Source organism: Festucalex cinctus, chromosome 4, assembly GCF_051991245.1.
Source record: "Festucalex cinctus isolate MCC-2025b chromosome 4, RoL_Fcin_1.0, whole genome shotgun sequence".
Taxonomy (NCBI): Eukaryota; Metazoa; Chordata; class Actinopteri; order Syngnathiformes; family Syngnathidae; genus Festucalex; species Festucalex cinctus.
This window is the reverse complement of record NC_135414.1, coordinates 7,180,211-7,196,330: the sequence shown is the minus strand read 5'-3', so window position 1 is coordinate 7,196,330 and position 16,120 is coordinate 7,180,211. Positions and strand designations below refer to the sequence as shown.

Here is a 16,120-nt window from a genome sequence, read left to right as displayed (position 1 = left end):
AAGTCTCTCCCATAAAATGAATGAACATTTATAGATTCATAGCAGTTTAATATGTACACAGAACACAATACACATGTACCATATGTAAACATACACCATATGAACACAAACATGCAAAGAATAAAAAAAAAAAAAAAAGCCCACAATAAAATAACAGACTATGGTGTAACCCTGGATTTTTGCTACTGTGCTCAAGCCAACACTAATGTAAAAGTAGTGATTTGGTGCCAGGTGGTGACATATTGGTGCCAACTTAACTACAGTGATACATTGACATCCAAGTTTCAGGTCACGTCGATACCACTGTATTTGTGGTAGGGCTTAGGCTGGAGCACTGTAAATAGTAATTTAATGTGTATAAAAACTTCACAGATTCAGTAAAAGCAGTGTGCTGCTAATGAATATTTCTATACAGTCTAACTTTTGCTCTTTAGAAGTGATCATCCGGATTGGCCTTTTGCTTCTTCATCTCTCGCACGGTGCGGAAAGCTCTGACGGCCAGGACAGCTCCAAAGATGAACACAAAGATGCCCAGCACGCCAAAGAGACCCCCGGCGATGTCCGCGCCGTGAAACTGGCACTCGAAGCCCTTGTGACCTTTGCTCTTGTACATGCGCTCCCTCTCCTGGCAGATGGGGTTGTTGTAGTTTTCCTGCACTTTAATAAAGAAGATGGCCAGCGCTGTGATGTAGCCCAAACCGATTAGAAGGTTGACCAGCGCTTCCGCCAGTAGCGTGGGCGGGTAGCGGTAAGGCACTCGGAAAACACCCAAAGCGAGCATGGCCAGGGCGTAGATCATGACGATCCCGCTGCATGCCATGGCGAAGGCGTACGGAGGCCTCTTGAGCTCATGGAACAGCTGGTCCAGCTCCTTGACGCGCTCCGCCTCGGCGCCTTGGAAGGCACCGGCTCCGCCGAAATGATAGTGGTAGATGCCGCCCAGGCTGGCCAGGTCGCGGTAGCCGCCGTTGTTGCTGTGTGGCACGCCGGCGCAGATGATCAGCAGAAGATTGACAAACACCTCCATCAGCTGGCAAAGGCCTGGAACACACATGAGAAGCAAAACATACACTGCAAAACTGGGCTAAGTAAGGCAAAAAAAATAAAAATAATGAAATTACAGATATAATACTTGGTTTAAGAAAATTTATCTTGAAGGCTGAGTGATTCGTAAACACATTGACGAATTTTTTTTCAGATGAAATTAAAACAAAAACTAAAATAGAAGCCATTTAATGAGATGATAACGATATCTAAAATTGACAGACAACCTCATCAATGACTAAAACGAAAATGAAAACAACGCAGTGACGAAAATGAACAAAATCCAATCAGACGAAGGAGTGACACGCAGGTGTTAGAAAAGAACCACTCAGAAACTGTTCACGCACTATATTCAATGTTCAAACATGTTTACATTCATTCAACTGTAAAATTAATCTCAAGTAATTACGCACTTTTTTTTTTAAATTTATGTGAAAACGAAGTTATAAGATGCATATCATTGTCAGTTCAACATGTTTCATTGAAACAATGAATAAAGACATCTTTTTTATTTATTTATTGTCTTGCGTGTTAAACTACGATTACAAATAGGTGCGTTATAATTTTCTGTATAAAAGTTGAAATGTATACTGCAGGAAAATAGACTAAATTGTCAATTTTGTCAATTAAAATTGCTCTGTATTTGGTCAGCTAATATTACTCTTTATTTTCGTCGACTAAAATTGGATTAAAAAAAATATTCCAGCTGCAGCCCAACTTCCAATGGAACATATAGATTCCTCAAAATACATTGTGTTACATTATAGTCTTTTTGATTGATCACAGACGTATATTAATTTGTTTGCATCCAAATTCTACACACAACATTCCTTAAAGGAATGCTTGACTCATGCACTGAACAATTTTCAACAGTGAAATGTTAATATTTTGTCCAGGATGAATTTGATAACATCATTATTTTTCATGTACAATTAATACCTTTTAAAAAGTATTTTTTCTACTTGCTGTCGACTGATGATGACATCACCTGTGCTGAGGAAGTAGGTAACGACCAATCATGGCTCACCTGTTTTCTGGGGTTTGGTCAGTAAACGGAGCCATGATTGGTCGTAAGCTACTTCCTCAGCACAGGTGATGTCATCATCAGTCGACAGCAAGTAGAAAAAAATACTTTTTAAAGGTATTAATTGTAGATGAAAAATAATGAAGACATAAATTATAGAGAAAATATTAACTTTTTACTACCGAAAATGGCTCCATGAATCAAGTATCCCTTTAATGTCAACTTGAAAAAAAGTTTTTATTAGGTATACTATTTTCTAAATAAATAAATAGATAAATAAGTAAATAACTTTACACACAGTATGTGAAATGATTTCCTCAGTAAATTAGGATTTTTTTTCTTTTAATAAAAATCTTTGGATTTGCATATTCTTTGATTTTTATTTATTTATTTTTGGTTATCTCATTCCCCCCAACACCAATTTTTAAACTAAAAATGCATACTGAATTCATTTCAATGATTCAAAACTTGTACTTGGCGCACCATGAGACTTAACATTGTGTTTTTGGTGTTTTGCGGTATGTATGAATTTGATGTTTATTCTATTCATTTATTTATTTATTCACTCGCCTACTTCTTATTAATTTACTGATAGAACATTTATATTACTTGTATTAAAAACAAACAAACTTGTATACAGTGTTCCCTCGTTTTCCGCTGGGGTTAGGTTCCAAAAAATACCCGCAATAAATGAAATCCGCGAAGTAGTTAGCTTTATGTTTTACAATTCTTATAAATGTTTTAAGGCTCTAAAATCCCCGACCGCACAATTTATACACTTTTCTCATTGAGGCATTTACATGTTCTCACATTTCTCTCTTGTTCAAACTTTGACAATGTTCAAACCTTCATACATTTTATAAAATGGGTATATTACTGTAAAAAAATATGCAAAATTGCACTTAAAAAAAATCCGCGATACAGCGAGACCGCGAAAAGTGAACCGCGTTATAGCGAGGGAAGACTGTACTCACTAAAAATGTTTGTTTTGTTCTTGTTTTTGTTACCGTATTCTTCACTGCACAACCGATTTTTGTTTCATGCACAGCACTTTGTATACAGAAATACCTGTTTTTAAAGCGCTTTATTAATAAAGTTGAGTTGAGTTTAGTACACAGATTTTGTGTGTGTGTGTGTGTGGGTGTGTGTGTGTGTGGGGGGGGGGGTGCGCGTGTGTGAATAGCGGGAGTCCATTGTATTCCATTTTGGAATACGTCTGTAACCTAAAATGTATAAATGAATACTTTCCGGATAAACTGCAAGCTAATCCCAAGCTACAAAATGAAGACACAGCATGTGGCGACATTGTTTTGCCGTCACACAACGCAACCTACCTCGGCTGGTGAGGATGTATCGGAGATTGTAAAGCGCTTCTCTGGGTTGTCGCTCATGATATTCATCCTCAGAGTAATACACTGAAGGCTGTCCGTATCTATGAAGAATAAACATGGATTAAATTTAGCCACACAATATTTATATCTGCACAATATGAAGATGGCCAAGACAACTCTTTCCATTGTTTTATCAAATATATATAAAATGCTCTAGACTGTCATAGAATGTACCATTTCAAATTCAAATTCTTTGATTAGTCGTTTCAGGTCTAATGGCCAGTAGGGGTGTGAATTGCCTAGTACCTGACGATTCGATTCGTATCACGATTCACAGGTCACAATTCGATTCGATACCGATTAATCCCGATACGAATTTATAAGTCGATTGTTGCGATTTTTTTCATTCAAATTTTGAAAGTACTAATCAGTAAACTTGTAGAGTATAAGATTTGTATGAAAATGTATTATTTATTTATCTGAAACTTAAGTCTTATACAGGTTGTAATCTGTTTCATGCTTGAACAGCATTAAAATAAAAATATTAAGGCTTAATGTTCCGTTCATATAACATTCTTCCATGCTTAAGGTGTGAATCCTAACCCAAAGTAAGACATTTTGTTGAATATTTTTCCATTAAAAATTGAAGTTTAAAAATCGATTCAGCCGCCTATTGGATCGATTTGAGAATTGCGCGATGTAGTATCGCGGTATATTGCCGAATCAATTTTTTTTAACACCCCTAATGGCCAGGGTACAAATCATTTTACAGCTTAGCTGTATTTACCGAGTTATGATAGGGCAACTGTTTGACAGTCTGTAAGCTACTGTATCTGGTCGCTTACGGTGTTGGGGGTCCTTGATGATGGTGGTCTCTGAAAGCAGGTTGAGAGATATTTGTCATGTCTCTCTGTCTGGGCCTCCTGTCACCAGCAGAGCCTCTCTCGCCAGTGCCTCTGGACTTTTCTTTGTGATCTCTGCTGCCATACTTATCGGAGCGCTCAGCGCCATGAGGGGTATCCTTGTCCCTGCCCTTGTAATGATCTGCGTACGCATCACTCCTTGAGTGGTATCCAACCCTGTCTGGCATCTCCAACTGAGGACATACAGCACGTTCTAATGCAGAAACTGTTGAGCAAAATATCTGTTTGAGTAGTTGACACAAGACATTTAATGAAGATCAATAGCTGGTGACTGCTTGTGATGAAATGTCATACAGTGGGAGAAAAACTTTAATACAACTTCTTCCACTTGTAGTGACATTATACCATTCTACCAGTTAATAATTCTTCACTAGAAATACAAGTAGTGCGCATATGCTAGTGCACAGGTTTGTCCCACTAGTAAAGATTGGTGTTAAAGATATGGAATCAAAAGTCATGCACCTTTCCAAGAGTGAGAATTGTGTATAAATTCAAGAAATGTACAAAGAAACACAAGTAGCTGAGCCTATTTGACCCTCACTCAGTCATTTAAGGCGAACATGTTCATGACTTTCCATAAACGAGTCAGATTAGTGCCCAGTGTCCCGTTAAGTAACATAAAGCTCAGTGTAAACGTCCCCTACCTTTTTTTTTGTGTAAAGTAAGTTTCAGGTGGTGTTCGTTTTGTCGCGGACAGGCAACAAAAACAACAACTTTAAGAGGTGTCGCTTACTTCCGGATTGGACGGCTCACCTGTGTTGCGCCACGCCCACTGCTCCTCTATCTTCAGTGTAAAATACACGTAACACGTAAATGTTCCTCAATTTGTGTTGTACTTAAGTAGTGCTTGCTTTGTGGATACTAAAAAACTGAAGGACTTCAAATTATTGCGCTCGGGATGTTTGCGAATCAAACATGTTGGAGGCAAAAGCAGTTGTCTTTCAGTCACGAAAGAGTTATGTTGTAAAAATGACCAAATAAATCCATTATATACATTTATTTATGAATCGCACGTTCGTGGTTATTAATGGCCAGTGTTAAGCGTCGTTAAACCATTTGAAGTACGGTGCACATGGTCACGACTTTTACGTAAAGTTCGCGGTTACATGATACTACAGTTATTATAGTTTTTCCGCTTCCAGCTCAAACGCCTTAGAAGTAATAGTCCATTTTATATGAGTCGTTCCAGATATGGAAGTAAGCACCAATTTATATACAGTATATATATATATATATATATATATATATATATATATATATATATATATATATATATATATATATATATATATATATATATATATATATATATATATATATATATATATATATATATATATAGAGAGAGAGAGAGAGAGAGAGAGAGAGAGAGAGAGAGAGAGAGAGAGAGAGAGAGAGATTTGTTTTAATTAAGCATTAATTAAACATCATAATCTGGCTCCATTGTACTTGTGTTCAAATATTTGTTGCTTAAAGGGTTTTTAACACCACAACACTGATATTTGCCCATCTATGGCGATTTGCATTGTTTCGTCACATTAAGCAAAATTGACTCCTAAAATTTAGTACAGTACTTAATACGCACATGTAATTGTCTCTGTTATAGTTTAGTGACTGTAAAGGTCAACTGGGATTGGCCAAAAGCAGTTCGAAACCTTATAAGTTTACTGCCACTTGTATCCTGAGTTTTTGCTTGTAAGTCAACCCTGACCAAAAGATATCGTATCTTGAATGACTTTTAATAAGTTAGGTCCCTCGTATCTCGAGGCACCACTTGAAATTAGCTTTGTATGCAATTGAACAGGCCTAGAATTTGTGAGAAAATTTAGACAACATCACAAGAAACACCCTCCAGCCATTTCGCAACTTTTTTTTCTGTACAGTTTGTAACTGTTTTGTTGTGTTTTCTGTTGATTTTTGGGTGCGATTCCACTCTCGTCCACTACATGGCGAACCACTCTTATGTTTGACACTGTAAAATTGAAAAAAGAATGAAAACGGGAAGTATTTCAGCTCAGTCTAGTTTTTTTTTCTGAACAATTCAATGTCAAATGCTCATTAGTCCTGCTTTTTACACCTTCAGAAATATATATATTTTTTATTTTACACTTTATAATGTACATTTTATAATTAAGTGGCTAGGTACTAGTGGTAAGTGATATAAAAACATGCCTAGGGAGTATTTAATAATAACAAGAACCAATAGTGGGTATATCTGGCATCGGGAATAATTTCAGTTATGTGGGTGTTCTGGAACGTTAACTTCATGGTGTAATGTATCAGTATTCTTACTTTGTGTGAAAATGTTCATGAGAACTATTTTTTTCTAATCTAAATTGTGTTAGTTGGCTCAATCAGTCAAAACTGATCTAAGGGTTAAGTAGATTAAGTCGTAATAGAGCTTTTATTGTGAAAGCCCAAGCCGACACCGGAAGTATGTGCAGTTATTCGTTGAGCTCCGGCTGCCTGGTCAAACCTCCTAGCCGCCTTGCAAGCGAAGAAGACACTGGGTAGAAATGGCGGTGACTGCGAGTCCCACGGCATGAGGTTGCTAAACGGCTTTTACATGGATCGGACACATCTGACTTCTGGGGAAATGACATCGACGTCCAAGTAGGACACCCGCCGAGGCGGCCACCGCTGAGCTACAACGTCTCCCCGGGAGAATTTTCGTCTTGTCTGACGAGGAGAGCAAATCTCACCGGGAGCATGGCTTCTTACGGCAACCAGGTAGTTAGCCAGCTAACGTTTGCTTTTAGACATCTTAGCTGCGTAAAACGGTTGACAAACACGTTTATTTTCACTTGAGTCGTGTCAAAGCAACAATTCAGTCGCACGGATATGTGCATGTATATTAAAATGTGGCTCTTGTTGTCATTGAAAATGTGAGTGTCGAAAAGTGCTTGCTAATGCCCCCACTAAGCCTCATTGAAACAACACCAGCAAGCATGGTGAGCTAACAGGCCCCACGTTCCTTACGTCGAAGGGGGTTGGACATATTTCTCAACGCCACAGGGAACGACTTTTAATGTAATGACTTTTTATCCACTCACTGTGGCACTTTGGACGTCGAGTGTACACGAGTGGCCGCTGTTTATTCCGAAGAGTCAAGTGACACCAAAAAGTGCTGCGTGTTTGTATGGCCCACCTGCTCTGGCTAGCTAGGGGCCTTCCCCGAGTGCTTGTTGCCGACCACTGCTTTCTAAAATACAACCGTCGTTCACTATTTCGCAAAGGAAGCGTTTTTGTATCATGTTTGGTAGTTTGTTGTCACAGTTAAATAACACATTCATTTATGAACATACTTTTCTGTTGACATATATGGTAGCCAGCTAGTAGCTTTGCACAGGTGGTGAGGTTGAACGTTGTAGAAAAGTATTTAAAAAAAGGCTTAACGTGCCCTTAGCTCGTTAGGTAGAATTGTGACAGTTGAACTGTTTACATGTACTTCACGTTCAGTTTTTTATTTAAGGAACGGGCCACACGCGGTTGGTGTCATCGCTGTGGCAGTTAAGGGGAGGGACGATTTGGTAAAGCGGACGCATCGCAATGTTGAACTTTATTCGGGTTACTCGAGGCAACGGTTAACCCGAAACAAGGTCCACTCGCAGTTTACGTCCAAACTGACACCGCGTTCCTAATTGCGAGATAGTTAACGACCCTGGGTAGGATGAGTTCACCTACTGGCTGTTTTTCCACTGAGCGTCGTTGGCCCTGAGTGTGGAAGTTGAACAGCAAAGTTGCCTAAATGTAAAATGTGAACAGTGAACACACATAAAATGACAAAAGGCAGGAATCAAAAGCGCTGAGTATTTAATTAGCAAATGTAACAAGACTTTCCAAAAGGGACTTTTGTCAAAATTTTGAGACTCTTGTAAAACACACCAAGAATTTTGAAAGTCAGATGGCTCCCGTGTGTTTGGGGGGGTCATGGTCATGGCCGTGGCCTTCAACAAAATCTGGTTAAAAGTGCCTTCAAAATTAGAGTAAAACAGTGTGACTTTACTTTTAGTTTACACATATGCCCTCAACAGTTTTTTGTTTTCTACAGGTACTTGGTGAAACCCCTTTCCCAATTGCAGCTAAAAATATCCACTAATAAAGTCATATGGGCCAAAATTTTCATGGTTTCTCCAACTCGACATGTTAAAATGACCGCAAAGGTTTCATGCTTGCCTGAAAAAATGTAAATTAGACATTGAGAGCACAAGACAAGCAGGTATGCTGAATAAATAAAATGAGAAATATGAAACGGGTCAAGCAACAAGTCTGTTTTTGTTTTTTTTTTTAAATACAACGCTTTATTTATAAAGCACTTTACAACAACCAACGCTGCATACGAAGTGCTGTGCATGGAATAAAAAGCCATCATGGAGTAAAGACAGGTAAAACGCAAAACAAATTAATAAAAGTATAAGTAGGTAAGTGACTAAAATTAATAAACTAATAACAAGATGTGGGTACGTGAATACGTGAATAAAATATCAACAACACAAAATACAGCAGACACCGTAAAAAACTTAAACAATACCGAGTCTCATACTGAGTCAAAAATCAAATAATGGAGACGTGTTTTAAGACGTGTTCTAAAAGTGTATAGTGAGATTAAAATTCCAGTGCATTCTGAAGGTGTCTGGTGATCAGTTTACGAAATGTTGACACTAGAGTTGAGGGAATGTGATATTAGCATTTCCCTTGCAGGGTGGAATTAAAAAGCCGCATGGCATTAGGAGGAAGGGTGAAGCAAGGCTGTGACAGCAGCATGCTACCAAATCTGCTTCTCTGTCCGGAGACGGGGCGATGCAGTGGATGCTGGTGTATGCCCTTGATGGACAGATGATTTGGCATCTATCTTTATGCCACAGATGTCAGACTGCCCAACACTGTGCCCACAACAGAGCCTGGCTTAATTTATCCAGTCAAGAAGCATCCCCTTTCTTAATGCTAGCAGATAGCGGCACACATGAAGGCGCTATTAGTATCTAATGTTAATTCCTAGTCTAAATCTTAACACTTCAGTAGTATTTCCACTTGTTAATTGTACAATTAGGTTGGTTCAATAATGACGCTCAGGCTCACCAAATGGGATCTACACGATCTCTTGCCATTTGCAGTTGTCTCATTCTGACTTTGATGGCGGTCTTTACGTTATTTTGTTACAAGGCAGGAAATAAAGAGGGAATGGATATTTCTTAGCGCTGGGCAATATAACGAAATATATCTATCGCAAATTCACAATATTGACCCGTATAATATGCATATCGCAAAAGCATGCAATGATTTTTATATGCAATTTTTTCCTTTTACCTGAATCTGACCAGTCAAACACAAACTTAAATGTGCATCACTATCCAATAGTTGAACATTATCTAAGGTAATTACAATTAATTTATCAAGAACACATTGAACTTGCTTATTTTGCCACATGCAAAATTTTTTTATTCTTTCATTTCATAATAAAAATGTTATCTCCTTAGGTACATGTTCAATATCACAATAATATTGAGATATTCAACAACAATATCGCATGTTCTCCCAATATCGTGCACCCCTAATATTTCTTAGTTTACTTTTATTAATTAAGGATAAAAAGCAAGCTTGCTTGGAGCTGACGTTGTTTTGATTTAGACCGTTTTAGTAATATTTCCATGGAAATGTATATTTTGAAAGCCACCATAATTCTCAATTTAAAGCTTTATTTGCATATTCAGTATGAAATTGAGAACTGGCATCCTTGAAAGAATACGTAGCAATTACTGACAAATGCTGGCTGATCTAAAAGCCTTGTCTATGAAGTTGTACACCAGTAGACAAACCCACACTCGTGAAAACATGACCTCTCACCCTTTGGGGCACCTACTTTAGCTAACTAAATAAGTTAATTAGATTTGATTATCGGGACCAATGGAATGTGTGCATTTACAGCTTACTACCCTTGGATGATTATTGTATGCATTATAAGACTTGGCAATAGCTCGTTCATTAATTCTTGCACCTGCAGTTCATAATATCCATTATATTGTGCATACTAATACAATCGTCTGATTCTAAAGTACTCATTGTGATATACTTTTCAGCTACAGCCATACCTGGAAGGTATAAGTCGGGCTATCAGTGTTTTAGGAACAAAGTTTTGATTTATTTTTGTCCAAGTACAGACATAGATCATCGGCACTGCTACATGCTAAATTCTTTAACTGGTTCTGCCCTCAAATTGGCAGCGGTTCTTACTCTTTCCTTCCTTCCTCACACCCTCCAGATTTCATGCTGGGTGATTGTCACTCTGTTATTACATGACACTAAAATGCAGGCACATTTTTGCTCCAGAGGTTCAAACAATCACATTAGCGCTGGAGCTTTCCTTCCCCGTGGCAGGTGTGTTCATGTTTTTACAATAGAACTATTTCGAACAGAGCTTGATGAATCTTAAAATCCATGAGGAGATGACTTGAAATGTTTTGATACCTGCTCGTGAACGTGTGATCCTGTAGTGTGTATTTTGTGTGTGCTGTCCTCGCTAAAGCCGTAAAATGATGCAGATGGCTAATTTGCTGTAATCCTCGGTGGAAAGCAGCAGCAGAGGCAGATTAGCGAGGTACGCGTGGCACGCCTACAGGGGAAAGCAAAGCGACATTCACCCCGTTGTCATTGTATTAGCCGCCCGAAGCTGTCGGATTACGGCCGGCTATTTGTCGTTTGCCGGAGTGCAATTTCAGCAATGGGAGCCCTCATGTGGGGCCTCGTTTGTAAAGAGTTCTATATGCTTGACTTGCACTTTCTTTTTCTGTGTGCCTCCACGTTCACGCTCCGCTGTTTTACCATGGAGATTGAACCAGTGGTGTGGCTGGTGAGCTGGTGTCACCGTTGCACTAGGACTGCACTTAATTGCATCTCTGCGTGACAGCTGCAAGGATATTGAAAATAACAGTAGTAGTAGTGGAAGCAAATTACTTTATGTATTAATTTCGTATTGCACTCTGTACCAAATCAAATTATAGTAGTACATAAATCCACCTATTTTCAAAACTGATTGAAAACCTATTGGGAATGGAGCCATCATTGGGCTCGGCGGGCACCAATATTAGATTTTGATGGTATTTAAACCAGGATAATCTTACTTAACTCTTTGATAGCACAATTAAACCAGTTTAGGAAGTTCAGTTGCAGTTTCAGACTGAGTTAACTTAAAATTCGTGGGCATGTCATAAACTGACCATCCCCCCTTGCATGTGCCACTCCGTCAAGACATTTTCATTCATGATTTGAAATACTTTTTTAGATACCACACATAGTAATTGGCAGACAAACAAACCTGGGAACTCCTCGTTTTTTTTTTGTTTTTTGTTTTTTTTTCTCCATGTTCAAGGTTTATGTTTAACCCAGCATGACTCAGCAGCACTTGGAGTTGATTTACAGTACTTTGCCCAGGCCAGTTATAATTGCTAGTGCTGCTAATACAATTTTCTATTCCTATTGTGAGTGGGCTCTGTTCACAATTGTTCTTCTTTAGCCTCATTTTAAAACATTCTATTTGATTACAGTAGCTAATATGTCAAATGTTGACCCCCATCTAGCTCATGTTTGTATTGTATCTCCGCAGTATATCTTTGGGGAATTCAGCCCAGATGAGATCAATCAGTTCTTTGTGACTCCACGATGTTATGTCGAGGTAAGGAGGGTAAAAGATATTTCTGAAATTGTTATTGTGAGGAGAAAATGGTTCTTGACTTACGTTTTATGTATACTCACTCACGTTGTAGCATGTCAAGTCAATATTATATTGTTCCTGCCTGCAATGTGTTGGACCACCTAAAATACATGTGACTACACACTCGGGGTGTTAAAAAAATCGATTCGGCAATATATCGCGATACTACAGCACGCAATTCTCGAATCGATTCAATAGGCAGCCGAATCGATTTTTTTAACATCCATTTTTGATGAAAAAATATTCAACAAAACGTCTAACTTTCACACCTTAAGCATGGAAGAATGTTATATTAATGGAACATTAAGCCTTAATATTTTATTTCAATGCTGTTCTAACATGAAAAAGGTTACAACCTGTTTGTTAAATACAGTGGCTCACAGTTATAACACTGAAGTTTGAGATCAAGAAATAATACATTTTCATATAAATCTTACAGTGTACATGTACAAGTTTACTGAATGGTATTTTCTAAATTGAGTAAAAGAAATCGTAACAATCGACTTGTAAATTCATATCGGGATTAATCGAATTGAATCATGACCTAAAAATCGTGATACGGATCGAATCGAATCGTCAGGTACTAGGCAATTCACACCCCTACACTTATATAGGCACGAGGCACATATTTTACATTGGAAAAAAAATCTCACAGCATGGAGAGAACTCATATAGCACACCAGCAACAACAAAAATGTCATAAGTGTCTATCCCTGAAGAAAAAAAAACCCATCTTGTCCCATTTTACTCACAAATTTACTTGCTAATTTTGTAGTCTGGGTTGTTTTAATTGAAAACAGTTATATGTGTGAGGTAAATAGATTGATTATGCTTTTTGGCATCTAGTGACAGATAATTTAATTGTACTGTATTGTATACATTACAGGCAAATGAATGCATAAATAAACATTTTTAGTAATTTTCGCTCCAATTAAATGAAACTAAATATTATTCCTGTGGCAAACCTGATGAGCTCCCACTTAGGAATCGCTTGTCAACGATTTATATCTAGTGTGATATTTAAGAATGTCAGTTGTACTTGGTGTTTTTTCTATATAATGGTGCTAATGTGGACTTTCACCCCCTCTTTACAGCTTCCACCGTTCAACGACAAACCACCGTGTGTCAGTCAATCCTCCGGTATGCACATTCAACTTTTCTCTTTTGGTTGATTATAGTTGATATCATCGACAGTATTCAACATTGAGTACACCCCAACAGATTTGTTATAAATAAACCTTGAGTTTATTTTCAGAATAATTTTTTCCCAATGGCCCATTCCTATCAACATAGTCCCATATATGTTAATTTAATGTTGTGAAAAAGAGTACACATCGACTGTCCAGCGTATGTTTTAATTCTAGAAAAAAAATAATGTAATTCACAATAAAACAAACACAGGTGAGATGCATCAAAATTTTTGAAAATTGTTTTTGTGTTAATCAATGAAACCTTACTTTTCAATTTACGTTGAACAGATACTATCTCTAAAAACTTATCACACACGATCAAAACAGGCATTGAAATTACAATGCTATTTATAGCCAAGGCTGAGATGGTGTCACCAGACTGGGAATGGAAGAGCATTACATTTTTACTATGCATCTGTACAAAATGCGTTTTCAGTTAGAGACCAATAGATTTACATCTTTTATTTTAGGATTATGTAAAAACAAATCCTGTTGTGGAAAGATAATGAGTTAGAAAGGGAAGTGAAGGCCTTGAACAAAGGAATAACAGCACTATGTACGATCGTGGAACGAGGTAAGCTGCTGAGTTTTGTAGAGTTAAAGGATAGATTCTGATTGCAGCGGCATGACTACTTTCGGTACCTGCAGCTAAAGAACTATTTTGAAAAAGAGGTCAAATCCACCACAGAACACAAAGTCATTGCGATATTTAAGAAGGTTTATGAGGGCAAAAATTGCAAAGCAATTTCAGATATGTATAAAAGCTTGATGTCATGTCACAGGCATTCATCCTTTTACATCAAGGAAAAATGGGAAAAGGAGCTAAAACAGCCAATAACTGAGGAAGAGTGGTGGAGTATTTGTAAAACACAGTGCACATCCACTAACTCCAGGATCTGGAGGGAGTTCAATTGGAAGAACATGGTCAGATTCTTTGTTACCCCCAAAATTAAAAGAGGAATGATAGCAGTCCAGCAACCATGCTGGAGAGCATGTGGACACATGGATGTGGATCATGCACATGTTTTTTGGTTTTGCCGAGGGTTACACGAGTATTGGGACAGGATATGGCATGCTTTACAAGAAATTGTGGGTTATGGAATACCAAATACATGCAAGGTACTTTACTTGGGGTGTTTAACACAAGATATAATACAGATGAATAGATAGATGAATACCTTGTCAAGGTGCTCTTGACAGCAAGTAAGAAAGTGATAACAAGGCTATGGTATAAAATGGAATCACCGACCGTGGAGCAGTGAGTGTGCACTGTGGAAGAACTATTTGTAATGGAAAAACTAACGCACCGATTAAGACTACAAGAGAGACAGTTTCAGGAAAAATGGATGGACTATAAGAAGACGACAAACGAGGACATCAACACTGGACAATAAAGACTCGATGTATGGTCAATGTTTATTTGCATTAGTACTATTTGCCCTAACACTGAAACGTTAAAATGTTTTGTTTGTTGTGCAAAACGAAAAAGTTTAAAAATACAATAAAATGCAAGTTTAAAAAAAAGAAAAAAAACAAACAAACAAATCCTATATGTACGCAACCAAATGACAGCCACATAATAAAAAAAGACTCGTATGCACATGACTGTTGTTTTAACTTGATTTGTATTGACTATTTAGGAGGTTACTGCACTCCTGCTGTACCATATATAATGGAGTCAATGGGACTGCAGGGTTGCGGTGAGTGGAGGAGCCCGACACACTGTGGCTTAACTCGCTGCTGTGCGTTTTGCTGTCAAACTTAAACAAAATAATAATAATTATAATAATAATTCAGCCTTCGTAACTGGTGGCTTCCTAAACCTTGTGCCTGTATTCTTGCTCTTGCCTGTTGGTCAAATCTGTAGAGCTTTGCATGCTCAAGATCCTGTTCTGTATCTTATCTTCTCTTGCATAATATGCATTTCACCTCTGCAAGGCCCCAAGGTGATTTTTGGGAAGAATTGAATTTAACAAATTGGCTTACTGTCTGAGCGTGTTTTCTTTTTTTCTTTTGGTGTGTTCATAACACCTATCGTTGAGGTTCAACTGCATTTTACAATTACAGCGTGTGATTTCAGTCCTACTAACAGAGAGGGCCCTTTCTTATCTGAGCAGGGAACTGCAGTCTTCACGCCCTGTTGACCATTGGAGGACACTGCTTTGTGTACTTTGCGTTACCAGTTTGCTTAGTCATTACAATGAAGCCGTTTTCCTAATTTGCACGCACTAATATTTCCTGTTTGTTCACTTTTTTTTTTTTTTTTACTTTTTTTTTTATTTTGCGCCTCTCATTTACACAGCAACCATGCACTACATTCTAACTACAGAAATATAGATTGATTTTATTGTGGATTAGTTTAGTTTGTGACTTAAAAAAAAAAAAAAAATCTGAGAATATTCCAAATACATGCTACCATTAGACGGGTTTACATGGAGCCACGTATTCCGATTAGAATAAATCCAAATGACTAAATGTAATGAAAACGCTCCATATAAACACCTTCACCGGATTGAAAAGGCTGAACCAGAATGTAGTTGCATTTGGATTCACAGGGCTGGAATAATTATTTTGCAAATCGCAACGGGCATCATGTCAACGGTTCAATCGGAATTGCCAGGTGAGGCTGCGTCCAGTCTGTGCATGCTGCCTTCACGTAAATGCGGTGTCTTTTACGCAATTAAAAAAATTTTATCAAAAGAGTTTTATCAAGAGCTCGTCTGCGATGGAAGAACTAGTTTTAAAGCACTTGGAACTTTTTTTTTTTTTTTTAAATCAAGCTGTTGCTAATGAAAGTGTTAAAACTATCACAACTACTGTGCTAAATACATCTTGATACATCACGTGATATTGACATCAATCTCCATGCATCCCACAGCTGTAACATGGCTGATCTGATT

The 16,120-nt window shown here is 37.8% G+C and overlaps 2 protein-coding genes across 9 annotated transcripts in view; one reads left to right on the top strand and one right to left on the bottom strand.

Annotated features, from left to right (window-relative positions):
* Positions 1-27: 27 nt before the first annotated feature.
* Positions 28-7,713, bottom strand: marveld3 (MARVEL domain containing 3). 7 transcript variants are annotated; one of them, XM_077518510.1, is made up of 4 exons: positions 7,628-7,713; positions 4,245-4,527; positions 3,403-3,500; positions 28-1,041 (listed from the first exon to the last, which is right to left on the bottom strand). In XM_077518510.1, the coding sequence occupies exons 2-4, from the start codon at positions 4,487-4,489 to the stop codon at positions 431-433; spliced, it is 954 nt and encodes a 317-aa protein (XP_077374636.1). In that variant the 5' UTR covers positions 4,490-4,527; positions 7,628-7,713; the 3' UTR covers positions 28-430. The 7 variants fall into 7 exon arrangements, with proteins under 7 accessions (XP_077374636.1, XP_077374635.1, XP_077374633.1 ...); XM_077518509.1 differs by lacking the exon at positions 7,628-7,713 and adding an exon at positions 7,376-7,478; XM_077518507.1 differs by lacking the exon at positions 7,628-7,713 and adding an exon at positions 5,076-5,191.
* usp10 (ubiquitin specific peptidase 10) overlaps positions 6,778-16,120 on the top strand; it is a 26,498-nt gene continuing 17,155 nt past the window's right edge. The window contains exons 1-4 of one of the 2 annotated variants that reach the window (XM_077518503.1): positions 6,778-7,052; positions 11,923-11,991; positions 13,125-13,170; positions 14,861-14,920. In XM_077518503.1, coding sequence (XP_077374629.1) covers positions 7,032-7,052; positions 11,923-11,991; positions 13,125-13,170; positions 14,861-14,920 — 196 coding nt within the window. In that variant the 5' untranslated portion in view covers positions 6,778-7,031. The remainder of the gene's footprint in view (positions 7,053-11,922; positions 11,992-13,124; positions 13,171-14,860; positions 14,921-16,120) is intronic. The other variant, XM_077518504.1, reaches the window with a different exon arrangement.